Consider the following 27317-nt stretch of genomic DNA (forward strand, 5'->3'; position numbering starts at 1 on the left):
CTCTCTACTATCAGGCATTCCAGTGATAAAGCTCTCTACTATCAGGCATTCCAGTGATAAAGCTCTCTACTATCAGGCATTCCAGTGATAAAAGCTCTCTACTATCAGGCATTCTAGTGATAAAGCTCTCTTCTATCAGGTGCGTTCATTACGTTTTATCTGTGGTTTCATGATAATGTTTACATTATCATGAAAACACAATGTATTTTTACAATACAACAAAAGTTTATTAGACTTGGCAACATACATAATCTAATTAATTACTCCGGCTTTTAAGCCTTGGCCTCTTCAGATAACTACTAATTCTGCAGATCGATGACTTTATCGATATCTTCAACTTCTTGTAGTTTATAGTCCTGAGCTAACGAAATCGAGACTTTATGATCATTATTGTAAACTAGTCTAGCCAATTTGGCCTGTGGACCCCATCCGTTTATAGGTTGACTTAATTTAAATGGTTCCAACCAACTTGTAATCTTGATAAAATTATCACCCATCGATATAATCTCATGTATTAAATCTTCAATACATATCATCCCATCGTCTTCAAATTTATCCTCAACCAATTGGTTGTTATCCAATTTTACAATTTTCTCCACAGTTTCATTGGTTTCTTCGTTTACTTCCAGCACTTTTATACGTGCTCTTTTTTGAAATAATTTACGTATCGATGCAATTGATGGTTGTCCAATAATGACAAAGGGCGCAATTAATCCTAATAACCGTATAGTTGACTCACTAGCTTTAACAAACACACCAGTATTAGACTCAGTCAACTTCAAAACTTGTAAGATTTGGTATGCTTTTTTTGGGATTTTGAGTCCCTTTGTATGATTAGGTATCCTGATTAAAAGTAATAATCTATATTCTTCTTGACCTTCACTTTTCGAACCTAACTGGTTGTTCTTTTCATTATTCAACTTATTCAATTTCTTGGAAACATTTTTCAATCTTTTACGTTCAATCTCGTTTGATTTGTGGTTACTGAGTAATGTTTCAGCACGTATAAACTTGTTCTTTTTTTGTATCAACTTCAACCTCTTGCTAGCTGCTATTTTCTCACGTATTTGTTCTTGTTTCTCTAATCTTTTACGATCGGCATTTTTCCGTTTACGTAAGAGTATCTCTGGGTTTGAGTTAAGGATAGCCATTATTAGAGGTAATATACAATATACGTGCTTTTCTCTCTATAGCTCATCTCAGTTCATCTCATCTCATCTCTCAATTTGATAATTTTTTTTTTCTTAAGATGGAGATTTTGGTAATTCCACGCAGGGCTCTTGACGCGACACGATACGACATAAAGTACTACGACACTGGACGACACTGGACGACACCGGACGACACGATACTTTTTTTCACTATGGTTTTTCCGTATCTATGTTTTTTATCTTTCCATCTTTAGAGATTAAAGTTGTATCCTCTAAATGCAACTAAAATATGGCGCAAGACTAGAGGAACAAAAATTACCATACTTTGGCAAGTACAACCGTGATAATCCCGACTTTGATAGTTTGTTTCCTTTTTTAGAGTATAATCAGTTTACCCGAGTGTTTTCGCTTTGTTATCCCGAATTATTGTATCATTTTTTTTTTTTTTTTTTTTTTTTTTTTCCTCTTTCTTTTTTTTTTTTTTTTTTTTTTTTTTTTTTTCTTTTCCCTCTTGCTTTTCTATTATTTATTAAAACATCCAAATTCATTGAACAGATATTCGTTTACTCTTGATCCTTTTCCATAGGCCCAAATTATAATCTACTTTAAATCAGAAAGGAGAAAATATGCCACTTGAGTTATAATTGAGTTCATTTCTCAGTATGCATAGTTGGTTGAAGTTATGCAATAGCTCCAAAACCAGATTTGTTTAGTCGACAAATGAATATTTCCAAAAAGTTTTTAGGTAAAGGCGTAAGGGATGATAGAGGATTGCTAGAACAGCCTCCTTCTGAGGACTAAATTTAAGAGAAAAGACCTTAGTAAGGCACTGATAAGTAAACACACGGGTTTGACAAGTAGTAAAATGTCAGTACCTCCACTATCGAGCGAAGCGAGATAGTGTCGGAGTAAAATGTCAGTGCCTCCACTATCGAGCAAAGCGAGATAGTGTCGGAGTAAAATGTCAGTGCCTCCACTATCGAGCAAAGCGAGATAGTGTCGGAGTAAAATGTCAGTGCCTCCACTATCGAGCAAAGCGAGATAGTGTCGGAGTAAAATGTCAGTGCCTCCACTATCGAGCAAAGCGAGATAGTGTTAGAGTAAAATGTCAGTGCCTCCACTATCGAGCAAAGCGAGATAGTGTCGGAGTAAGATGTCAGTGCCATTGACAGCCAGTGCCATTGACAGTCAGTGCCTCCACTATCTCGCTTCGCTCGATAGTGACGATAGTGTCATAGTGTTGGAGACGGATATTCTCCCAAATTTCATCATGGAAATTAGTAGTTTGAGGTGATTCAAATACACTCCCCTTGGTACAGTTACGAGTGGTTACGCACGGATGTAGCATAAATTGGCTGGTTTTCCTGATACCCGCAACTCTTTTACTAAGATTGTGGCGAATGATACAACAATATTAGAACTTTGGATAATTGTCGGCTTTAGTTTTAGCAGACTTGAATATTGACACACGCACACATACACATTCACCACATACACAAACACAAACACATTCACATTCACACACATACACATACACATTCACACACACACACATACACATACACATTCACACACACACACATACACAATATTGTGGATGTGGAATTATGTTACCAGTTTGTATCGTCACATGCTCATATCTTAAATATCGACTTGACAACCAGGAAAAGAAACCAATGTATGAGCAATTGGTTTGGTAAGGTTGATTAATAAGCCTTTTTTTTCCCTTTTGTTAATCTTATATGCGTTCCTTATCTATTAACTCCTCCTCCTACTTGTAATTAATATCTACATTTGGTTTACTAAACGAAGAAAAAAAAAAAAAACGCTTGTCTCTAAAACTAGATTATGGATTTGAAATCATCTTTCGACTTTCAATGACTCTCATTTTCCCATTTTTGACTCGAAATGACCCAGTGAAATTCAAAGTACCTATTATAACTCGAAATCGTCCAGTGAAATTCAAAGTACCTACTATTAACAGTGAAATTTAAAGTACCTACTATGAACAGTGAAATTTAAAGTGCCCTAATAATAATCTTTTCCCATATGCAAATTCATGTAATTTATTCGTTACATATGGTAGCGTCAACACACAACTACAAGCAAAGCCCTTTTCCGCATGTATCGACATTGTATATATATTGGTACCTTATAAGGGGAAACAAAAGGGGGTAAAAAAAAAAAAGGCGGGGAGAGGTAACAGATCTGGCACTATATTCACTATATTCCACATTAAACACATAGGCCACTATACACATAGATAAATCGCCAAAAATTAACTGAGTTTTGCTTCTTGTTAACAGTTTTGTATTTTTTTCAATTAATATTCTGAAAACGGTAATCTCTTCATTTCACTAGCCACTCATAAATTACCGACTCATCTGAGAAGAAAAATAAATAAATAAATAAATAAATAAATAAATAAATAATATATAGCCATATATGTGAAATTAGAGAAGAAAGAAAGTGACCTTTATAATTTGGTTAGCAGAAGCCCTTCTTGCTAGTTGCCATTATACCTTTACTTACCTACCTTCATTTTTTCAATTGCATTTTACCATTTACTTTTTATCCTCCCTGGTTTTAATCTGTTTCATTGGCAAGTTGGTTGGTTTTTTTTTGGTTTTTTTTTTTTTTTGAGAGGGCTTCTTTCTGATTTTTCACTTTGATTTTTCATTCATTCTACTTGTTTAATATTCATTATTTTTGCATTTTGCCTTGAGTGCCAACCTTTTTTTGCTGATTAGTTTCATGATTTTATGAATCCAGAAGACCAGTTTGCTCAGGATCAGAGATTGAAGCATATTTATCCTTTGTCAGAGCGTAGAAATCAAGCATCGCCAGTTCAAAACGTTTTTCTGCATCAACAACCTACTGGAGAGATTCAGCATCAACCTACTGGAGAGATTCAGCATCAACCTACTGGAGGGATTCAGCATCAACCTACTGGAGAGATTCAGCATCAACCTACTGGAGAGATTCAGCATCAACCTACTGGAGGGATTCAGCATCAACAACCCACTGGAGGGATTCAGCATCAACAACCCACTGGAGGGATTCAGCATCAACAGCTACTGACAAGTAATCTACTGTTGACTCACCCAAGACCAGAAAATTTAGCATTAGATCTCAACATTATACCGCCTGTACAGCTCCCAGAACTGGGGGAGGCAGGACCTCTGTCATTTCGACAACAAGCTAGCATTTTTAAGCAATTTCCAAACCAAAGTATATACCAACTGCATTTGCATATGCCGCAACAGCGAGCACAAACAATTCCCTTCAATTACCAAACAGTGGTGCCGCAAAGTCTTAATACTGAACCTATACTACCATTTGCATCTACATTATCGAGACAACAAAATGACTCGCGGTTTTTCCCACTGATACAACTGAGCTTTATACCTCAACCTAATTATCAGCCAGTGTCTTCTCCCGCGCCCTTATATGCATTACAAACTTTGCCAGAAACAACTTTGAAAGAAGAACAAACTGGGAAAACACCAACCACGGCGACAACTAAGAAACATAAAAGAAGTAAGTCAAGTTCGACTGCTAGCTCCAGCTCAACAGTTCCCGGAGAAAATGAGTTAAAACAATTTGCCATGACGAAATTGAATATCCCTTTATCTGAATTAGCTCAGAAAATTAAGATGCTAGAAAACGATCAACAACAGCATTACCAGCAGCAGCAGCAACAACAACAACAACAACAACAACATTCTGCTCGTGGAAATCAAGATACACCAACACTTTTGGACCCAAGTAATAACAGGGAAACACAACGTCAAATTTTTGGTATGGTTTGGCTCTTAAATTCTTGTGAAATTTCTCCAACATCAGTTATACCAAGAAATAGAATTTATGCAAGATACGTACAAGTATGTGCTGATAATAACTTGTCACCATTATCACCTGCGAGTTTTGGTAAATTGGTGAAGATCCTTTATCCGAATATAACTACAAGAAGATTGGGTATGAGAGGACAATCTAAATATCATTATTGTGGCGTGCAATTGAAGGGTGACCAAAATATGCAATTAGAGATGTTGCAACAGCAACAGCAACAACAACAACAACAACAACAGCAACAGCAACAGCAACAGCACCCGCACCAGCAACTGAAATTGCTGTCTAATCAATTAGTAACTGGACCCGGAGGTGTCATGGATTCACCACTGTCATCAGCAAATTCATCTTCGGGATCATATGACGACTCTCCCAAGTCAGCACTGCATATGTACACACCATCATATACTCCAATAAACTCACCTATAATAACGACAACTTCGTCCATATCTGATCAATTACCGCTGGTGGGTCATATGAAATATATTCCTAATCTTTTCAAGTTATTAAGTGATGAACTGATAGCCACTGAATCCTATCCGTATTCCCCGATTATTTTACCGTCGATTTACCCCTATTTACCTAATGACGTGGATCGCGATTTAGCAGATACGTTGCATTCTCTCTATAAGGTGCATGTCAATTCCATTTTTGAGTCTTTGAGATATATGCAATTAAAGACATTATATGTGTGTTTTAACAATTTCAATAGCATTTTGACAGTACCCGTGTTTAAATTATATACAGCCGAGTTTGTATTGGAGTGGGTCAAACAATGTGATCTCCTTATGTACAAGAAGATGATTAGAATGTTGAGCAAGTTACAGTTGCAGTTTATGATTCCACAAGAAACCATTGATCAATTAAAGCAAATTTCACAAACATATATGAAAAACCTTACAAACAGTATTATCACCAATAGCAAGATCCCTAAGAAGTTCATATTAATGAAATTGAGATTAGCTAAACACTTTATCAATTTGTTGAGCCGGCTAATTAGAAATTTAGAAACGGGGCACCCTGCGTCGCGAATCTTAAACGATGAGAATGAAACTTCAGCAATGGTTCAAGATTGGTGTAAGTTAGATTTAGTTGGATTGATATCAAGAGAGATTCCATGCAACGAAACAAGTGTAAATTCATTAATCCATATTATGACTGAAGAAGTTTGTAAATTAATTAAACCATCAACAAAGGACACAAATGAGCCCCATGCTACTGCTACTGCTACTGCTACTGCTACTGCTGCCACTACTGCTGCTACTGCTACCGCTGCGACACCAATGAATGTAATTGCTGATTTCGTTGCTGGATTACCTGCGAGGTTTCCTGAAATAAATGCGCGATTATTCTTGTTACTCACTTCAAACTTTCTAACTACATGTTTAAGAGAAATAAGCTTATCTGGAGGTGAAGGGTTTGGTGCGTGGTGGATAGTGAGGTGCTGGGTCGATGAGTATCTTGCGCTCAATATGGAGTTGGGGGGATTTTTCCAAGACGATTTAATGACTTGTCAACAAAACGAGAGACAATATTCAAGTCTGTACAGTCAAACTCAGCACCAATTACCACCACCACCACCACCATTATCACAGCCAAGTTATGGAGTTCCCCCCATGAGTATGGAACCATTATTTGGGGTGATTGATTTACTAGAAACATCATTTGATTATGATAGAGGACGCCTCCACAACCAATCGGGAAGAAATGAGCTATCTGGTATCAAGCAAAAGGATCAAAATGAAGAAGCATTATTGCATTTTAATACAAATATTTATTGACAAGAACACCATCCAAGTTTGCATAATTTTGATTTATTGACAAGAACACCATCCAAGGTTTAATAATTTTGATTTGTTTATTTATTTATTTTTTTTTTTTTTTGTTAGAAGCCTTAATAGATATCTTGTATATGCTGGTGGTACATGGCTAGACTACCGCAGTATATAGCCAAACGGGCGACTCTTAGTCCCTACGATCAGTGTATACGACTAATGCATAAGATTTGCAATTTTTTTCTTAAATTGTATTTCCTTCTTCTTCCTCCCCAACGCCAGGATTTGCATTGCATTCAGTAGATGATACTCAATACTATATTTTCTCAACACGTTTCAAAGCGGTTTTGAATGTACACTATTAACAAAGAGCATATCGCAGAAAGATTGTAAAACAAATGTTGAGTTTAAAGTAAGGTAAACTACAAGTTATGCCTCTGCTATTTCGCATGACATGTCATACTCTGTATAGTTGGTAGAATTATTTATGTGGTCACCTCTGCTTCTGTCTCTGCACCACAATCAATAAGTTGATTTTTCTCAAAATGCAGAGATTTTGCCTCTAGTTGATGCCTTTTTTCAATACATCAGGAACAGTTTGCCATCCCAAATCTGGATTTGGCAGGAAATTGGGTGCAACATTGTCTGATATTAAGCGGCTTTTTTTCAATATCAAAAAAAACAAAGTGGAATTTCAAAACAACTTAAAATATAAACCACTTTAGTTGCAAAAAAAAAAGAAATAAATATCCATTAAATAACAAGAGGCTCATTGACCATGACCACTGTAGGATACAACAGCATGCCACATACGTTAGACTCGCCGAAAGGACCATCAACTCATAGGGAGTATTGGAAGCAAAGACTTTGCAATAAGTTGACCCAAGATGTATACATCTTCCCTGTAGATGAGAATTCCAAAAAAGAGTTTTACGATACTATTACCAATGACAAGATTCAAGTTTTTGGGAAAGAATTGGCTCCTGGAAACCGTGGCGTTCAAGCAGTTTCTGACTTTGATATTGGTGCTGTAATAATGGACGTTTCTGCTGTGTCAGGGTATTTTGATGAGCCTCATTTGCAAGGAAAACTGTTGAGATATTTGACCTACTATCATGAGATATTACAAAATTTTGTACATATTGAGGATATGCACAAGATTGAACAGGATATATTGCACTTGACTTTGATCACATTGTTCAATTATCTAGAAGACAGCGAGTTTGCTTGTAAGGTGAATAATTTGTGTACCCATCAGCGTCAAATTCGATCGGATCATGAAATGTGTCAGAGTAGAGATAAAGTTAAAGGCAAAATGGTTGAAATCATGATATCATTTTTCACAAATTTTCCTCCAGCAATGGCTTTATTCAAAAAGGGAGATATCAAAGTCACCAAGAGCAATTGGAAGTTTTTCGAAAATCTAATCAATTTGGTCTTCATCAACTATTCTACTTTAATGAATTATCGATATCAAGCTGTTGGAATAGTATTAGACCCACAATTCTCCATCATTAACCATAGCTGTATGCCTAATTGTTTCCAAGTCGAAACTGGGTACGAAAGCTTTCAATTGATCAATACTTTACCAATTAAACAAAACGAAGAAATAACAGTGACTTATATACTGAGCGGTATGCCAATTGAGCTTCGTCAGCATCAATTATACTCCAGGTACTACTTTAGATGCAAATGTCAATTGTGCACTATGAAGTATGACATATTTTTTACCATGCAGTGTGACTCTTGTTTCAAACCAATAAAATCTCCAAGCTTACATGGTGTGTTGACTACACCCAATACAATAATTAAAGAAATATCATGTTCCAAGTGCTTTCATCAATTGGATAACGAATTGTATGCAAGACAAGTACAGATTAGAAATTTTTTAATTGCTTTGATTTTGAACCCAAATTCAAGTTATAATTCAAACAATGAAGGATTCTTTAGTCTTTTGCAAAAAGAATTTTTAGGTCTTACTGAAAAATATGGCAAGTCAGTGTTGGTAAAAATACTTAATCAAGCAATTGATGATTTTTTTGTACCAAGAGAAAGAATTGATTTTGTGAAAAGTTTGATCGATGAAGTAATGCAAAAAAGGGTATTTCAACTTTGTACATTTCCATTCAATGTCGTTGTTCGTACATTATTAACTACATGCGAGATTGAAGACTTTGCGTCAGGAATGGAGTTTTTGAAGTATTATGCTCGAGAATTATTTGCAGTGAATTTCCCAACGGATTTATCAAATCAATTGTTTTTCAATGAGTGTTTGTATTTGGATTTGGCTGATTATATCATGGAAGTGATTGAACATCTCAGAATACAAAAGATTGATACATATTTTGGCTCATATCATGATTCTCTTGAGCTATTATCAAGATGTGCTTATTTCTTTTACAAACATGTTAAATCCAAATTTGAAGAATCGTATGTTGAAGAAAAGCTCATTAGTATCCGAAATGAATTCCTGCCTATTACTTCGGAGTATTCAATACATACCTGCTTGGAGAAATTCTTTACACATGCAAATGCCAACATATACATCACCAAGACCAGGTTCTTGATCTTCAACGCTAGACATGAACAAGTGACTTTATTCCACACATTTGACTCCGAAGATTACTTGTGATATCCAAATCCACCCTCCGGTTCCCATTTCCCGGTTCCCAATTCCCATTTCCCGGTTCCCATTTCCCGGTTCCCGTTTCCCATTCTTCTCCAGTTTCTTTCTTTCTCTCTTCTTTGTTTCTTTCTTCTCTAAACATCATTCAATGCAACACATACTGCTCCCTTATGATGCCCATTGTATTGCCTCACTGTCTCGCTGTTTGATAAATCCCACAATCTTACATAATGATCAGAACAAGCAGTAACTAAATAAGCACTATCTGCACTGAATGCACAATCCCAAACCCATCTCTGATGACCTTGTAGAGTTGTCTCTAATGCAAATTTCTGTTCAATCGACCATATCCTAGCAGTATGATCTGCTGAACAAGTAGCCAAGTGTTTCATATCTGTACTTAATAAAACTCTAGTAATATACTTCAGGTGTGATCTAAACTTTGTAACTGGAGTCAAGGAAGTCAAGTCCTTTTGGTTTTGCATTTTCCAAACATAGCAGTTGCCCTTGTTGTTCCCCGCAACCAACATTGATCCATCGCTAGCTACACTTAATGAATTAATCGGCACATCATCTTCGGGAATCAAATGATGTGTGCATTGGTTCTCTCCCAAGTCCCAAACACGTATATTTCCCTCTTGATCACAACTGATTAGTTCTCCTTGGTTGGGATGTATGACCACTTCATTGACTGGACAATTGTGCTTATAATTCCTTTGAACTGATGGCGATCGCACATCCCATACTTTAACGGTACCATCTTCGCTTGATGTGACCATCCATTTGTTCTCGGCTTGGAATGCAAGCGAGGTCACATTAGTGGTGTGTCCTTCAAATGTCATTACTGGATTATTGTTGGAGTTGTTGGAGTTGGAGTTGGAGTTGGAGTTGGGGTTGTTGAGATTATTGCTATTGTGATTATTATTGGCACAAGACCCCGCTGTTGCTCCACCACTGGTCACCGTACTATTTCCTGTGGCACCATTCTGTCTTATATCATATAATCGAACATATAAATTCCCTGCAGCTGCTAAATATCTCTTGTCGGAAGTTATTTCTAATCTATTGACTTGTGAATCCGTATGCTGTATTGTACGAGAACATACTCCTGTTAACGCATCCCAGAACCTAATAGTATGATCGTAGCCCGCAGAGGCTAAAATGACAGACATATATGGATATCGAAAAAGGGAGTCGAGAGCCTAGTGTAGGTCGCTGCTAACTTGCTAGTAAGAAGAAGTTAATTGCAAAGTTATACATGGTTGGTTGATTTCTAATTTTCAATTTAACTCATCATGAAATATACGCGCGCGCTACAAATATTTCAAGCTAGAAGACTAGAAGACTAGAAGACCAGAAGACTAGACGAGTGAAACCAGTCTAGTCGAAAGAAAGTAGAGTAGAGCAGAGTCGAAAGAAAGTAGAGTAGAGCAGAGTCGAAAGAAAGTAGAGTAGAGCAGAGACGAAAGAAAGTAGAGTAGAGCAGAGTCGAAAGAAAGTAGAGTAGAGCAGAGTCGAAAGAAAGTAGAGTAGAGAGTAGAGTAGCGAGAAGAGGGGAGAGTAGAGTAAAGCTCTCTACCTAGCTCTCTATCAAGCTCTCTGTCAAGCTCTCTGTCAAGCTCTCTATCTAGCTCTCTATCTAGCTCTCTACCTAGCTCTCTATCAAACCCGTGTGGGTCTGCTCGATAATCTCGATGCATTCTCTTTTTTTCTTTCTCTCTCTCTATATATATACATATCCATATATACAATATGATAATGTGAAATATCACCATCCCTAAAAGTTCTGTTGTATTACTTGTTTCTGAGCCGGTGTTAAAGAAGTTGGATAATCAACTTTATAAGTTATTTCCAAATCGCCTCTTTGCCCTGGGTTCTTACTTATTGGCATTCCCAAACCAGGGTATGTTGTAGTAGTGTTGGGTTGTACGGGATTCGATCTACTCAATGGAATTCTCCTACCATCTATTGTCGTTACATCTTTTTCAAATCCGCAAAGTGATTCCTTAAACGATAAATGAACATTCATTTTGATGTTATTGCCATCTCTTTTAAATGTGGGATTTGGTTTTTCCTCAATAACAAACTGTATGGTTTGTCTTGCCCCAAGTTCGGGCTGGTAGTCTCCTTCATTTGCAAAGTTAACTTTAGTGCCTGATTTCCAACCTGGTTTTATATTAACTTCCAATACTTTCTGTTCCCTTGTTCCGTTGGCGTCTTTCCTTGTGATTTTCATTTTCTTTGTGGCACCACTATACAAGTCCTCTAATGACACAGGCAAGGGTATCGACACGGTTGCCGGTTCTTGTCTTTGACGCTGTGCACCACCACCAAAACCACCTGGCATACCACCACCACCTGCCGTTCTAAAACCACCACCACCAAACGGAGATGCACCTGCCCCGCCAAATGGAGATCCACCTGCACCACCACTACTCAGACTGAATGTGAACCCATCGTCTCCCATGCCAAATCCGCCCATTTGCGAAAAAATATTGAATGCATCTGCTTGCGAAAATCCCGAGCCGCCTGAAGTGCGGAATGTACCACCTCTTCCAAATCCGCCAAATCCTCCAGCTTGGCCAGCACCACCACCTGCTCCAAAGGGATGTCCAGGATCTTCCGCTGGAACATTTCCCCTTGCGGCCTCTAAACCGTAATTGTCATAGACTTCTCTCTTGTCGGCATTGGACAATATATCAAACGCCTCAGATATTTCCTTGAATTTTTCCGTATTACCTGTTGGTTTATCAGGATGAAATTTCAACGCTTGTTTTCTATAACCTTTTTTGATCTCTGCTTCGCTCGCATTGGGCTCAACTCCAAGTAAATCATAAAGCTTCTTATCTTTCACCATACTTTGTCCGTTTCCTTTTTCAACCTTGTCTTACAATTATATCTGTCAATCTTGTTAAAAAAGAACTTCTTCCTATCCGATAGCAATATAATTTAACCTTACTATATATTACTCTTGTTACTTAAACTGTATGTAAACTTTTTTTTTCTCCTTTGATTTGGCGCTACCAGCTGCTAACATTTGAAAAAATGTATGAGCTTCTCTTTTCTCTCAAAAGAAGAAGAAGAAGAAGCAGCAAACTTAAAGAGAGAGAGAGAGAGAGCATTCTAGAATATTCTCGTTAAAAAAAAGGGTCACGTGATCAGCAGAAAAAAAGAGGTTTTTCACAAAGTAAACTATTATCGCCACTATCGAGCGGAGCGAGATAGTGGAGCAGCACTTAGTAGCAACACTTTCGACACTATCGAGCAGAGCGAGATAGTGGAGCCACACTGACTAGCTAGTTAAGAAACTGACTAGCTAGCCAAAAAACTGACTAGCTAGCTAAGAAACTGACTAGCTAGCTAAGAAACTGACTAGCTAGCTAAGAAACTGACTAGCTAGCTAAGAAACTGACTAGCTAGCTAAGAAACTGACTAGCTAGCCAAGAAACTGACTAGCTTGTTACAACACTATTTCGCTCTGCTCGATAGCGTTAGGGGCAGTAGTTGGATCATGTTGAAGACAAGGGGAGTCTTTTCTCCAAACAAGCTGACCCTTTTAGTACAACTCTACCTCCAAGTTGGTTCTGTTTTTTCTAGCTCTCGATAGCGTCGGTTGATAGCGTCGGTTGATAGTGTGGGTCGACAGCGTCGGTCGATAGCGTCGGTTGCGGTCAGTACGCCACTATCTCGCTTCGCTCGATAGTGTCGATATTGTCGATAGTGTCGGTCGCGGTCAGTACGCCACTATCTCGCTTCGCTCGATAGTGTCGATAGTGGCGGTCGACAGTGTCGGTTCAGTCCTGTTTTGCTGCAGCTAATCTCGCTTGTTTCCTTAATGCTCTTTGCCTGATACTTTTGTGCATATTCAAATTCATTCTATTTGCAAATTTCGAATAAACACCAACAGTATTCTCAATAGCAAAGTGCATCAATGCGTGTGACCAGTATGGTGTATTCGTAGCATATCTTTCTTGCGCACCGTTTCTGCGACCAACTGTTCGCAATGTCGATGCAACAAACTGCTTAGCAGTAGGGATAGTCAATGATGGCCGTTTGATCTTAGACATGCTAGATGTCACCAAATAAGAAATCACCAAATCAACGTCTATACCAAACGAACTCAATTCGCCCGCCAAAGCATTTGACCAAGCTTGTAAAAATGCTTTTGAACCCGAATAAGTGGCCAAGTATGGCGTTGGCAACAACCCACCAAATGAACCCATGGTCAAAATTAAACCTTTGACTTTCTTGTGGGATTTCTCAACACTGGACTTAATCACAGGTGCAACAATTTGAGTGATCCTTAATGTAGCAGTATTGTTGATGGTGATAATATCCTTTAATTCCTTAGTTTCAGTTTCCAAGAACGGAACGGGAATAGAATGTGATTGTCCAACATTATTGATCAACACAGTAACGGGTATATCAAAGATGCTTTTTTTCAAAGCTGAATAATTTTCCTCGTCATCAGTAGAAGCATCAAATGCAACAATCTTGGTGTTGACTTTATACTTTGAAGAAATTTCATTTGCAATAGCTTCTAATTTAGATTGAGTTCTCGATACCAAAACAATACTCAAGCCACGTTTGGCCAATTGCAAAGCAAATTCTTTCCCAATTCCGTCAGAGGCTCCCGTAACAACCGCCCAGTTGCCTTGATTGGCTCCGTACTTGGTGAAATCCACAGCAGGTAATATGAAAATATCAGCAATTAAAGATACAAATTTGAGTGTCAAGATTGTGACTTTTACTACTCCAAAGAGTAAAGCAAATAATAATGCATAATACACAACTTTGTTTTCAGAGAATGACAGTAATAACTGATCAATTTGACTCATATCGGTGGCAATGGCAATGGCAGTGAAGGTGGTGGTGGTGGTGTTTGAATTTTTTTGTCGTTATTACAAGTATCATCAACTGTTTTTCCCAACTGGGACTATTAATTTATTTTTTTCACTCGACACTATCGAGCGACACTATCGAGCGACACTATCGAGCAGAGCGAGATAGTGGAGCACACTAGTTACCAGTTACCACCGACACTATCGCGTGTGTGTATGACACTAGTTACCACCGACACTATTTTGTGTGTGTATGACACTAGTTACCACCGACACTATTGTGTGTGTGTATGACACTATCTCGCTCTGCTCGATAGTGCCGGTCGATAGTGCCCGTCGATAGTGGAGCACACTATTGATTACTACTACAATTTACTCAACATTCACAGTAGAGGTGATTTCCCTATATATATACAAACTCTTCTAGTTTTTCCGTCGTTAGTTGTACATTTAACATTTCTCTTGCTGCTTGTTTTTCCAAACTTGACATATTCATCTCCAATCTCAATTTCGACTTTTGCAATTCCAATATCTTATCTTCAACTTGACTCAACTCTATATATCGTTCTTCAAGGGTCTTTTGTGTGGCTTCATCGGTTATCCCCATGATATTGATCCAAGGATTAGCAAATTCTTTCAATTTAGTATCATGTAAAAACTCTTTATAATGTTTTGAATTTTTCCCAACTACTCCTCCCAACCTATAAAATTCCCCCAGATGATGACTTCTGTTCCTTGGATCATGTCCCGCATTATAAGTTCCACCACCACCACCCATGCGGTAGCCGCCTCTGTGAGACTGTATATGGCTTTTATTTTGATGCGATGATGTTGATAACGACGATGACGATGATGATAACGGTGATACGTGTCCCCCGCTCTTTTCGTGGTCCCCTACGCCCACGTCCTGTTTTTCAGCATATGTATCGTCTACCTTGTCGTATTTTGAGTAGGATCCCTCTCGACTTCTTCCTTCATAACTGTAACTTCCGTGTCTACTACTGTGATAAGCACCGCCTCGAGTCTGGTAGGGTTTTCTATATCCACTCCCATAATAGTTGTCATGTCCGCCTCTTTCTCCGCCGCCTCTTTCTCCACCGCCTCTACCATTATACAGCAAATGTCCTCGACCTCTCCTATACCCTCCTCCTCCACCACCACCTCGATATGAAGAGCCATTCTGATAATAGTTGTCATTATTGGAGTACGAGTCATAGACGTCGTGTCCTCCGCGTACACCGTATCCGCCCTCTACATTTCGAGACGATGACGAGCCTCTTTGTGAACCATACACCATACTTTTATCGACTATCCCTAAAGATGATATAAACTCTTGCTGACTAAGATGGTAAAAGTATCTTGTTTTCCCTTTTTTCTTTCCGTCATTTTTGTTCAGAAAAGATTTTGCGACATTGTCAACGACACTAACGACACTATCGAGCATAGCGAGATAGTGGAGCAGCACTGAGTAATGACACTGACACTATCCACTACCACACTCTGCTCGATAGTGTTGTAACAAGCTACTGAGTATACTGACTAATGACACTATCTCGCTCTGCTCGAGTGTCTTACTAGAAACGTTTTTTTGCTATAAAAGTGTCTAATGACACTATCGAGCAAAGCGAGATAGTGTCGGAGTGGCTAAGTGCTGCTCGATAGTGGATGGGCGCTGACTAATAACACTATCGAGTAGAGCGAGATAGTGTCGGTCGATAGTGTTGTAACAAGCTACTGAGTGTCGGTCGATAGTGTCGGTCGATAGTGTTGTAACAAGCTACTGAGTGTCGGTCGATAGTGTCGGTCGATAGTGTTGTAACAAGCTACTGAGTGTTGTTTGATAGTGTCGGTCGATAGTGTCGGTCGAGCGCTACCACGTGTTTTTTTTTATGGTTGCAAATTGATGCCATCGTTGTTTATTATTGATCATTTTGCATCTTGCACAAACTTAAAAAAAAAAAGCATTCATAACAAATTTTTCAAGTTGGAACAGCTAGTGGATGTTAGTAGTTAGGAACAGCAAGTGGTGATAGTAGTTAGTAAAAATTGTAGTTATTGGTAGTGAATAGTGGATAGTGGCGGTACTGGCTGGTACTGGGCTGGTAAACGTACCAAAGTTAACTGATTAAGGCGGTTATTTTTTTCTTTCGCTTTTGTTTTTATCTAAGAAAAAAGGCTCAAAGTCAAAAGTTCAAAAATTGAATATCAACTAGGGGTTAGCAAATCAGGGTTGTCAAGACCTCAAATATCACTGCTTTATCCCATTATTTTGTATGACAAGGACAAATACAATTGAAAATAATGGCAATGACATAGTAACCTCACTTATTGTAGAAGAAGAAACAGAACAGGGTTGTATCATAATGGAAGAGCCGCCGTTGGTAGATGTATTCGGTATGGATCCCATCGGTCAAGATATATCCTTACTGATGGTTGGAGTTATAGATGATAATAATAGTGGTGGCCATAATAAAAAGCATGTATCCTGTTTAAAGAGACCAAGGCGCCGACTCATGCTCGATGATGCATGGATACTTTCAAACCCGTTTGTACCAACAAACATTTGCAATGGACTGGGTTTTGCGGAACAGAAGGAGAGTGGTAACGAGATGGAGGAGGAGGAGGAGGAGGATGAGGAGGATGAATATGACGAGACAGCTTCATTGATGGATAATAAACAGAAACCATCATCTACATCATCTTCATCTCCTATACGAGATGATGAATTTGAATCAACATACATTGATTACAAGTCAGATCAATATAAGAGTATTGAACCAATTTATTTTATAAAGCAGGCATTTATAGAATTAGAACTATTGCATTTGGAGATACACACTGCATTCAATAACCTTGAAAGGATGTTAAGGAAGTTAGAGTTGAAGAATAAAGAACAAATTGGCAATTTACAACTTGTGAGTAGTCACCATTTAAATGTAAACAAGCGAGTGGAATTTATTGCTAAAGAAATGCTTATTATTCATGAGGGACAAGCTACATCACAATCACCAACACTTTGTGATGAAGATGAGAGTACACTACTATTACTCACCAATCTGAAAAACAGTATCAAGAGTACGAGTACTGCATTACTGCTAACTCCCAATCAACTGCAGTTTCAATGCAGAACTAAACCATGGCTTTATTTACTAGCGGTATTGCTCATTTTTGCATATATAAAATCAAAGCTATAAATCTATTCAGAATTTAAATACCCCAGCCACCACCACTGCATAAATAAATATATATATATATATATATATATATGTCTCTTCAATTCTTTCTAAATTAGCCCATATTCATAGAAAAATTCCCATCAGTCCCATTCCCATTCCCATTCCCATTCCCATGCCTATCACCATTATCATTACCTTGACCATTGTTATTATTATCATTTGTCTCGTCACTTTCTGTAAAATATGGATGAATCAATGCTCTTTTTGCACTTATCCTCTTACTTGGATCATATTGCAACATTTGTTCCAACAATTCAATCCCCTTTGGATCCAAACTAGGTACATACTCACTCAAATCTTTCTTTTTCCATTGCGGGAACCCAGGTTTAAAATCGGGTAAATATTGCACTTCAGGCCAAGTTTGTTCATTAGGTGTACCCAAAATTCTAAAGATTCTAAAAATCTCATCAATCTCAGAATCACCTGGAAACAATGGTTTCCTGTTACACATCTCGGCAAATATACAGCCAACTGACCACATATCTACCCCAGTTGAGTATTGTTTCCCACCCAATAGAATCTCTGGCGCTCTGTACCACAAAGTTACAACTTCATGAGTATATGCTCTCAAAGGAACTCCAAAAGCTCTAGCTAATCCAAAATCCGCCAACTTTAAATTTCCTTCTTTGTCAATTAGTAAGTTTTGAGGTTTTAAATCTCGATGCAATACTCTACGAGAATGACAATGCTTGATCCCCTTAACTAACTGACACATGAACTTCTTAACCATTTCGGGCTCGAGACCAGCATTCAGCTGTGGAGGAATCAGTTCCATATATTTCTTTAAATCCAAGTCCAAAAACTCAAAAACCAAGTATAGCTTATGAGAATCAGAGTGAATTATATCGTATAATCTCACAATGTTGTCATTTTCCATTTCTTTTAAAAGGGAAATCTCTCGAATTGCTGTCGAAGGAACCCCTTCGTCTTCGCTTTCAAGACGGATTTTTTTCAAGGCCACTACTCGGTTATTATGTTTCGTGTCTAGCGCTTTGTAAACAACTCCATATGTACCTTCACCTACCTTCTCCTGTCGTTGATAATCAGACAATTCAACCATTTTTTTTTTTCTGAGATGCAATTGATTTCAATGATACTAAAACAAACCAAACCAAACAAAAAGTAATGAAAGCAAGTCACCAAATCGCAACGTCTCTTTTTCTTACTATGTGAAACTTTTTCTTTTTAATTTATCTTGTTGCCGCTTTAAACGAGCCTTGTAACAACTCAGATCTGAAATCTATATCAATTTTATTCTTATGAACAGATCTGACAATGGAAAAGAATAAAGTGAAAAAGAAACAAATAATTTTATTTATTGTTTGTTTTGTCTCTCTTGCTGATGTTTTTCACACTCAAACACGCGTTAGCTTTTGCGATGAATGCAATTTTTGTATCGACCCGTGCTCCCTTCTGCGCCGGGACAATGGGGGGAAGGGATGCTGAATTCCTTTTTTCTTTCGCGCGAAAAGCGTATTGACTAGTGCCGTATTAAGTTTTTCGTCTAATAATAAATTATCACAAATAACTATCGAGCAACACTATCGAGCAACACTATCGAGCAGAGCGAGATAGTGTTGTAACAAGCTACAAAGTGTTGCTCCACTATCGAATAACACTATCGAGCAACACTATCGAGCAACACTATCGAGCAGAGCGAGATAGTGTCGTAACAAGCTACAAGGTGTTGTTCCACTATCGAGCAACACTATTGAGCAGAGCAAGATAGGGGAGCAACACTTACAAATGACACTATCGAGCTCTGCTAGATAGTGTCGTAACAAGCTACAAAGTGTTGCTCCACTATCTAGCAGTGGCACTAGCGACACTATCCACTATGGAGCAGAGGAAGATAATGGGCAGCTATTCAGTGTGCTCCACTATCTCGCTCTACTCGATAGTGTCGGTCGATAGTGTTGTAACAAGCTACAAAGTGTTGCTCCACTATCTCGCTTTGCTCGATAGTGTCGCTCGATAGTGTCGCTCGATAGTGTCGCTCGATAGTGTCGCTCGATAGTGTCAAAGGTGTTGCTAGAGAAATATATTCATATGAGTTTATCGAATTCTCTGATTTAGCTCTATGACGTAGGGTGAGCTTCACCAGCTTCACATACTTTAATCTCCCTACCCCATTCACTATTCAATATTTGTTTCCCCGTGATTCTTCTCTCCGGTTTAGGATCCAATATAGAATATATAACATTTCTACAACGAGCTCTTTTCAAGTTCTCAATAGGTTCATACCCAGTGGCATCTTTCCTCTTGATAAGATATTCTTCGTAAAACTCATCCTTAGATGCATCAGCCTGCTTCCATAATTGGCGGCCTGTCCTCATTGCCATATAAATGACTCCACATGACCAAATATCCACACATCTAGGATCAAATGACTCTTGACTAAATTCTTCGGGCGCAATATATGGAGAAGAACCACATATCCCTTCACTAAATTGAACTTCCGTTTCCCATGCCATTCTGAAGCATTCCGAATTACCAAAATCAGTTATCTTCAAAACCCCATTTTGTGTCAAGAGAAGATTTTCCGGCTTCAAGTCTCGATGTGCAACTCCCATATTGTGCATGTAGTTAACTCCACGAATCAACTGCTTGAAAAAACAATCAGCTTCCGCATACTCCAATTTCCCCAGCGCAATAATCAATGTATATAAATCACCACCGGAACAAAATTCCATAACTTCGCAATAATCACCTTTGGCATCCTTTAACAAATCAAGTGTATCTATAATATTGATATGTTTTAATGAAGAAGAAATGCAAAACTCAGAAGTCAATCTTCTATTGTACTTCTTTTCATTCTCCGATGGTCTCCTCTTAAATTCTTTCACGGCATATAGTTTCTCCGTAGGATTTGAATTGACTAACGTGTTACTTGATGATGATGATGATGGTATGTTTGTTATTGGTGATGTTGTTGCTGTTGCTGATGATGATGATGTTGTTGTTGATGCTGCTGCTGCTGTTGATGATGATGATGCTGCTGCTGCTGTTGTTTCTGCTATTGGAGGTGGTAGTGCATCAATCTTTTTATGTGATATACGAACAACTCCAAATGATCCTCGTCCAATTACTTCTTGACATCTACCATACTTTTCCACAAATGAACGACTATCAGGTCCTGCCAGTGCATTGGGATCCTTATTCGGTACAACAACATCAGCGGTTCCTGGTTGGTGGTAGGGACTAGTATGATTTTTCACTTGAGTGACCAATCCTGCAAATAAAGTAGGGGGTCTCCCACTCATGTTAGGCTGTAATTGAGATGTGCTTTGTTGCATTTGTTGTAATTGCGATGTGCTTTGTTGCATAGCTCCCTGTAATAAGTCCGGCACCGCACTTTTTGCTTCGTCTCGAAGTTTCTTGGCTCCTAGCAAGTCCTTCAACATATTCGACAACTTTTCATGACGTTTTGCTGATCGTAGGTGATGCTCATGGTTGCCATTTTCTAGCATCACAAATCGGGGTAAATTTGGTGGTGGTTGAAGAGACAACAGCAGCAGCAGCATCAGCTGTTGTTGCGCTTGTTGTTGTTGTTGAGATAACATTCCACCACTTACTAATGATGTGTTAGATCCATTTTTAGACTTTGATGAAAAAAGGCCACTTTTTGCTTGTTGGGTAGTGGCTTTTCTTGAAGAAGATCTGGATACGGAAGGTGATGGTCTACCCGAAGTTGGCGTTGTCGTTGGTGTTGAATGTGACGGTGGTACCCCCGCTGATACCAACAGTGAAGCAGCACCACTCATTTGTGGCGTTTTCTCATTTGCGGGCGTTTTAGCCATACCAGACGATGGCAACTTTGAGGTTGAATTTTGACCTTTCAATTTTTGTTCGAGTGAAATCACCAGAATAGGTGACGTTGTAGTTGAAAGATTGCCATTGATTGGAGAATGCGAGCCTGCTGGAGATAAGTTGTTTGATTTGGACAATATGGGCGCGCAATGTGAGTTTTGTTGCAACTGTGATTGTGTATGAAGTTGTGGCTGGGGTTGCTTGATTTGTCTTAGAGGCGATACCTTGTCGTTTTCAACTTGCGATAGTATAAAATCTTCCTCACTGGATATTGGATTCTCTTGAACGGCATTAGGTTGTAATAGCTTAGGGGCAGCAGTGGGAATGGCGGTGCTGGCGCTGGTGTTGGTGTTGGCGACACTGTTGCTGGCGGTGTTGGTGTTGGCGACACTGTTGCTGGCGGTGTTGGTGTTGGTGTTGGCGACACTGTTGCTGGCGGTGTTGGTGTTGGTGTTGGCATTGACGTTGACGTTGGCATTAATGGTTGTATGTTTATTAGACAGAGTTGCCAGCAGTGATGATCTTGATTGCCGGTGTGGGTGCTCTCCTAATTCTCGTTGATCTTGCACTTGTTGTGGTTGCTGTTGTTGCTGTGGTGGTGGTGGTTGCAGTTGCTGCAGCTGTCGCTGTGCTTGACGATCCTCCTGTACTTGCAGCACCAGCTGATGCTTTGCAGTAGGTAAATTAGATGATGACTTTCCAAACAATTTACCCAATTTTGAGAGTGTCCCAGTCTTAGTTGAGTCGCCCATTTGGAAACTTAGGCCCGATATAACCTTGATCTCTCAATAAAGCAGCGTATAAATGAAAGACAAGCAAACCGGTGGTACTACCAGTGTTACTATTCCTTGTATATCTCTTCTTACGGGTTTGAAAAAAAAAAAAAAATCACTGATAAAAATTTCCCCTAGTAAACTTTTTCTTAAGTGAAGAGCTGCTGTTTAAAGAATGCAATTTATTTTTTATATACGAAAAAAAAAAAAAAAAAAAAAAGGACAACAATTATGTAATAGATTACTAATACCCAAAATGCTCATCCATAAAAGCACAGCTAAGCTATACAAGAGAGATGTGAATAGCAAAAAATAAGCACAACAAAAACAAGATAAGAAGAAGAACAAGAAGAGGAGGAGGAGGAGTGGTGGTGCTTTATTTAGGTTTCCTCTTTTTGATATGACGTAATGGCTTGAAATTTTTCATTTCCTGTTCTATCAGATGCCTGTTCTATCAGATGCCTGTTCTATCAGATGCCTGCTGTTAGGTTTATCAGTTATGCCTGCTATTTGTATCATCAGTTGTGTCTTTTTTTTTTTGGGTTTTTGGGTTTTTGGGTTTTCTGTCTATATTGTCTACTTTTGTACAAGTTATTGGTTTTTGTATAGCCTCTTCATTTCAGACACGTGTATCTATCTGTGAGGTGAGCAACGCCTTTGCTCGTCTCCGCTCAACCCTGCTTAAAGACAAGTAAAAACCTTACCAGATAATTTCCGTAACCAAGTCACAGTAAAAAAAAAGAAAACAGTTACTCCTCAGTGAGATCTTACATTGATTGACTTATAACACAGCCTTCAGTGTTATAACCTTTAACATTATAACCTTTTAGTGACTTATACTATCCATTATAGACCGCCTCAATTAATGTTACAGATACCTAATCAGGTTCTATCCTGTGATTACAATAGGAATATACTATTGAAAAACAAGAAAAAAATAGACATTTTTTTTTCCAGAGCTGTCATGAAATTGGCGACGAAACCGGCTATGAAACCACGACTATTATAAGATTATCTATTATGAATTTGTACTACAGATTAAGAAAGTATAGTGAGCAACCTTTTTATACTGGAAAATCCCTCAACAATAAGTAGCTCAAGAATAAGTAGCTCGAGAATAAGAGCTCAAGAATAAGTAGCTCAAGAATAAGAGCTCAATAATAAGAGCTCAATAATAAGTAGCTCAAAAATAAGAGCTCAATAATAAGAGCTCAAGAATAAGTAGCTCTTATTTTTTTTGCAAGCTGGGCTCATTGTTAATAGCTTTTCTTTCTTTGAAATAATCCTTCCAATAAAATTCAAGAGTTAAACTAAAATACAACGACCCACAGCTCAATATTAATCGAGCTGTTTTGGCTTAAAAATTTATTATTAGTATACATCGTGGCGTGTATGTAGTTGCTCACGTGACGTTTTCATGTATTTATTGCAAGTGGTACGTATATTTACATTTGCTAAATTGAAAATAGCTGAAAAAGGCAACTCATAGATCTTTGTTAAATGGATTGGATGGCTTATAAAAATTAGAAACTATTAACAATAACTAATCTTTGTACATTTCCATAGCAAAGAACAAGCTATGATTTCACCAAATTCTTCTCCTTCTCTCTTACCGGCTTAACTTACTCCGATGATACAATGTGACACATAGTTATAGAAGTTAAGCCTACACTAGACAGCGTGTCCAAGTCAAAAAGGTCTTATCATTATTCCCCCGTCCCTACTTGGCTAATACGGGCCAGTCCCTGAACCCTAAAACTTTTCACCCGTTAAAGCAAATAAAGCGTACTCTGTGGACCTCTAGCCAAATTTAGATGAAATATCATATGTATAAACATCGCCCCTTTCTATTACTGCTCGTAAGCTATTTATAACTTGAGGAAACAAGTAGTAGTCTCTCTATCAAATGCCAATTATAAATAGTTAGACTTGTTAGTCCAACATTACAACCAACACTATTTTCAGGTTATGAGGCGCTACCGATTATATGCAGAAAGTTTACGAATAAAGAGGGCTTTTATTGACCTAAAAAAAGGAGGTTAAGAGACACCAGTAAGAGGAAGGGAAAGGCAGAAGAAAGGCATGGACGGGAAGGAAGAAGACCATTGACACTTTACATCCTATTTGCTTGCTTCGAACATATATCTCATTTATCACTTAAGGAGTTACCGTTCCTATCGGGCGACACTATCAAGCGAAGCGAGATAGTAGAGCATCACTTTGTACCTTCCACCGACACTATCAAGCGAAGCGAGATAGTGGAGCATCACTTTGTACCTTCCACCGACACTATCAAGCGAAGCGAGATAGTGGAGCATCACTTTGTACCTTCCACCGACACTATCTCGCTTTGCTCGATAGTAGAGCATCTCTTTGTACCTTCCACCAACACTAGTTGTATATTGCCCTTGATTTTCTAAATTATGCAAATGATTTCAAAATGGTACAGAATTTTTGACTCCTAATTATTCTACAGCAAAGTGTACTTCAATATTAAATATACTAATACACGAGGTATTATCATGATTATAATGGTGACGTAAACTGCGATAAACCCAATCAGTGATTTTATGCTTTTGAACCAATTTATTATGTCTGTAATCTCTGCCGCTGAACACCACACCGTCGTAGCATGTTCAGTTGATATATAATAGAGATATGTAATAGTCGCATCATGTTCAGTTGATATATAATAGAGATATGTAATATTGTATTGGGAAGAGATCAAGTATAAAAAACATTCCCGCAGGTGATATACATACGGATTTGTTCTTAAGGGGCTCTTTTTATAAGCAAAACCCCCTTAACGCCAGGATAATTGGCCAAATGGCCAATTACACAAAACTCAATATTTAAAACTTCTTAACAAAATAAATATCATGACTTTTAGTTAATATGACAATGGTTGCAAAAATCTCTTAAATTTTTTTGAACCTGGATCTAAACAATGTGGCTCGTTCCAAAATGAAATGTAAAATATTGGTTTCCATGTGGATACCATTTCCCACCTCAATTCTCAAAAGAATGAACACAGTCAGTGTGTACCTATGTTCAAAAAGAGGAGTCTTTTTGAACATAGGTAGTTGTAGAATCAACACTATCTCGCTTCGCTCGATAGTGTTTTAACAAGCTACTAAGTATTGTGTTGACCAACACACGGGTTTTGGTACTCTCCATTATACCAATAATTTCTGTAGCGCCTGCACATCCCACATTCAACGCAATAGATCATGTTGTTCTATTTTACGGAATAGAAGGTGGAGGTAGTGTCTTTCCTAGAGAGACGAGACCCTCTAAAATTGGTCAAAATTGGCGTGAATTGCCTAGATGAGGAGTTTGGCAGCTCATACTCGGGTTATGCTCCTGGTGGCATAATATCTGGTATATCAATGATGTACAAAAGTGGTACTGGTGTGGTGCAACGCAATAGGGTGTTGTTATGCAATTGCCATTTAAAGATCAGTTCAATTCATCTGAGCTAAAGACATTTGTTAGACTGAGACGAGATATTGCGCAATCTATTCAAGCGATGTTGATGTAGAATTCTCGGCAGGGGAGAGGTTTTGGTATTTTGAAATATAACTATGATTAGAAAAGACAGGGGAACCCACAAGTGTTGATTAATGCTTCCTACCATTTAACTGCACAACAAAGACCATGGTGGACTCGGCATTTTTTGTGAATGGGCCTATTGAAGTAACAAGACTGGGGTATACTGGATCCACAACTAGAAAGGAAGGTTGGGGCCAACTAGATCCATGGACTATGCACTTTTGTGGCAACTTCTCACAACCGGCTCAATCATTAACGAGTTTCAATAAATAAGGCGTCACTACTGTGATGATAAACAAAAACCCTCTTTTCTAAGGTCTACAAATCAAAATGATTCATTTGGGGGTCGGTGTTTGATTTTTGGTTGAGGACCCGAAATAATTAATCATGTTGTAGTTTCATTCATTTCTACTACTCAAGCATGTTCAAACTCATTAGTCATTAAAATCCACTCAATTTTATATAAATTTATACGGAGCTGATTTGATTCCATCAAATTGAACAGGAGAAAACTCTAATCCTGGTTGGACTTCAAACAGATCTATAATGATGATTTTTTCACTACATGGGACACATATAAGGGCCTCAATCCGTTGTACAACATCATTAAACCAACAAGAGGTTCTTAAATAGTGCAAGCATTAATCAATATTTACTTGAATGAAGGCTGGACTCTAGATGAACGGGCAGCTAATCAAAACTCAAGGTAGATCCAATTCAGATATCGTATTGGCTGATGCTTATGTCAAGCAAATACCAGGGATAAATTGGCACGATGCCTATGCAGCAATGCAAAAAAAAATGCTCAAATTCAACCTCCATATATGTATGATCCATTTGCTTCTGATGTCTCCACGAAACAAGGTCGCGGTACATTGCCTGATTGGTTAGAATACGGATACCTTACAAGAAACTACACACGATCAATCAGCCGCACCGTGAAATACGCATACAACGATCTTCCATTGAGTCAAGTTGCCCAAGGGTTAAGGTTGACTAACGATTACAATAAATACTTGAACCGTTCAGCCAATTGGCAAAATATATGGAATTCAAAAGCTAAGGCCAAAGGGTATACTTATAAGAACTTCATTCAGCCACGTAACTATGATTTAAAATTCAACTTTACAAACTATGATTTCATGTCATGTGGTGGTTGTTATTGGGGTAGCAATGTGTATAAAAACAAGCCTGTAGAGTATGGATTTTTGCCTGTTTTCGATATTGCTAAACTAATTCAACTAATGGGCGGTGAAACCCACATTCATTCAGCGAATAATAATTTATATGCATTTTACGGGAAAGAAATTGTTAATGTTGGAAACGAGCCAAGTATCATTGTACCATTTTTGCTTAATTGCATTAACCAGCAATGGAGAAGTGTTGAGTTGGTGAGGTACATAATGAGAAACAATTTTCACTCTGGCGTAAAAGGTTTACCAGGAAACCCCTATGGCGGCGCTTTACAAGCTTGGGTGATTTTCAACATGATTGGAATAAGTGGCAGTAAATGGCACCACAACATACCTCATTACATCGCCGTTTTTTCAAAGTTTGAAGCTAAAATTGGAAAACGGTGCGATTTTCCAAATTGTGATAAAGAACTTATCCTTTGGAGAATATTTATGTTCAGTCAATAAAGATTAACGATGAGGATTTGATAAAGCATTGGGTAGATCATGCGACTTTGTTTGAACCAAA

General features: G+C 38.2%; 11 protein-coding genes across 11 annotated transcripts; 4 read left to right on the forward strand and 7 right to left on the reverse strand. All coding sequences in view use genetic code 12, as the record gives it.

Annotated features, from left to right (window-relative positions):
- Positions 1-299: 299 nt before the first annotated feature.
- RPL7 (Rpl7p) lies at positions 300-1151 on the reverse strand (the record flags this gene model as incomplete). The annotated part of the gene is made up of 1 exon (XM_049323394.1): positions 300-1151. One exon carries the CDS (start codon positions 1149-1151, stop codon positions 300-302), a length of 852 nt encoding a protein of 283 aa, XP_049180771.1.
- A 2762-nt stretch (positions 1152-3913) lies between these two features.
- RFX1 (Rfx1p) lies at positions 3914-6784 on the forward strand (the record flags this gene model as incomplete). The annotated part of the gene is made up of 1 exon (XM_049323395.1): positions 3914-6784. The coding sequence occupies one exon, from the start codon at positions 3914-3916 to the stop codon at positions 6782-6784; it is 2871 nt and encodes a 956-aa protein (XP_049180772.1).
- A 772-nt stretch (positions 6785-7556) lies between these two features.
- KGF56_002193 (uncharacterized protein) lies at positions 7557-9410 on the forward strand (the record flags this gene model as incomplete). Its single annotated transcript, XM_049323396.1, has 1 exon — positions 7557-9410. One exon carries the CDS (start codon positions 7557-7559, stop codon positions 9408-9410), a length of 1854 nt encoding a protein of 617 aa, XP_049180773.1.
- A 128-nt stretch (positions 9411-9538) lies between these two features.
- Positions 9539-10576, reverse strand: KGF56_002194 (TOR complex subunit; the record flags this gene model as incomplete). The annotated part of the gene is made up of 1 exon (XM_049323398.1): positions 9539-10576. The coding sequence occupies one exon, from the start codon at positions 10574-10576 to the stop codon at positions 9539-9541; it is 1038 nt and encodes a 345-aa protein (XP_049180774.1).
- A 605-nt stretch (positions 10577-11181) lies between these two features.
- SIS1 (type II HSP40 co-chaperone) lies at positions 11182-12261 on the reverse strand (the record flags this gene model as incomplete). The annotated part of the gene is made up of 1 exon (XM_049323399.1): positions 11182-12261. The coding sequence occupies one exon, from the start codon at positions 12259-12261 to the stop codon at positions 11182-11184; it is 1080 nt and encodes a 359-aa protein (XP_049180775.1).
- A 937-nt stretch (positions 12262-13198) lies between these two features.
- KGF56_002196 (ketoreductase) lies at positions 13199-14242 on the reverse strand (the record flags this gene model as incomplete). The annotated part of the gene is made up of 1 exon (XM_049323400.1): positions 13199-14242. One exon carries the CDS (start codon positions 14240-14242, stop codon positions 13199-13201), a length of 1044 nt encoding a protein of 347 aa, XP_049180776.1.
- A 406-nt stretch (positions 14243-14648) lies between these two features.
- KGF56_002197 (uncharacterized protein) lies at positions 14649-15689 on the reverse strand (the record flags this gene model as incomplete). Its single annotated transcript, XM_049323401.1, has 1 exon — positions 14649-15689. One exon carries the CDS (start codon positions 15687-15689, stop codon positions 14649-14651), a length of 1041 nt encoding a protein of 346 aa, XP_049180777.1.
- Positions 15690-16518: 829 nt separating this feature from the next.
- On the forward strand, positions 16519-17439 carry KGF56_002198 (uncharacterized protein; the record flags this gene model as incomplete). The annotated part of the gene is made up of 1 exon (XM_049323402.1): positions 16519-17439. The coding sequence occupies one exon, from the start codon at positions 16519-16521 to the stop codon at positions 17437-17439; it is 921 nt and encodes a 306-aa protein (XP_049180778.1).
- A 94-nt stretch (positions 17440-17533) lies between these two features.
- Positions 17534-18541, reverse strand: CDC28 (cyclin-dependent serine/threonine-protein kinase; the record flags this gene model as incomplete). Its single annotated transcript, XM_049323403.1, has 1 exon — positions 17534-18541. The coding sequence occupies one exon, from the start codon at positions 18539-18541 to the stop codon at positions 17534-17536; it is 1008 nt and encodes a 335-aa protein (XP_049180779.1).
- A 1018-nt stretch (positions 18542-19559) lies between these two features.
- KGF56_002200 (serine/threonine protein kinase) lies at positions 19560-22043 on the reverse strand (the record flags this gene model as incomplete). Its single annotated transcript, XM_049323404.1, has 1 exon — positions 19560-22043. One exon carries the CDS (start codon positions 22041-22043, stop codon positions 19560-19562), a length of 2484 nt encoding a protein of 827 aa, XP_049180780.1.
- A 4397-nt stretch (positions 22044-26440) lies between these two features.
- On the forward strand, positions 26441-27256 carry KGF56_002201 (uncharacterized protein; the record flags this gene model as incomplete). The annotated part of the gene is made up of 1 exon (XM_049323405.1): positions 26441-27256. One exon carries the CDS (start codon positions 26441-26443, stop codon positions 27254-27256), a length of 816 nt encoding a protein of 271 aa, XP_049180781.1.
- Between the last annotated feature and the right edge of the window lie 61 nt (positions 27257-27317).

The sequence above is a fragment of the Candida oxycetoniae genome, assembly GCF_023343755.2.
Source record: "Candida oxycetoniae strain CBS 10844 chromosome Unknown scaffold45, whole genome shotgun sequence".
NCBI classification, from domain to species: Eukaryota; Fungi; Ascomycota; class Pichiomycetes; order Serinales; family Debaryomycetaceae; genus Lodderomyces; species Lodderomyces oxycetoniae.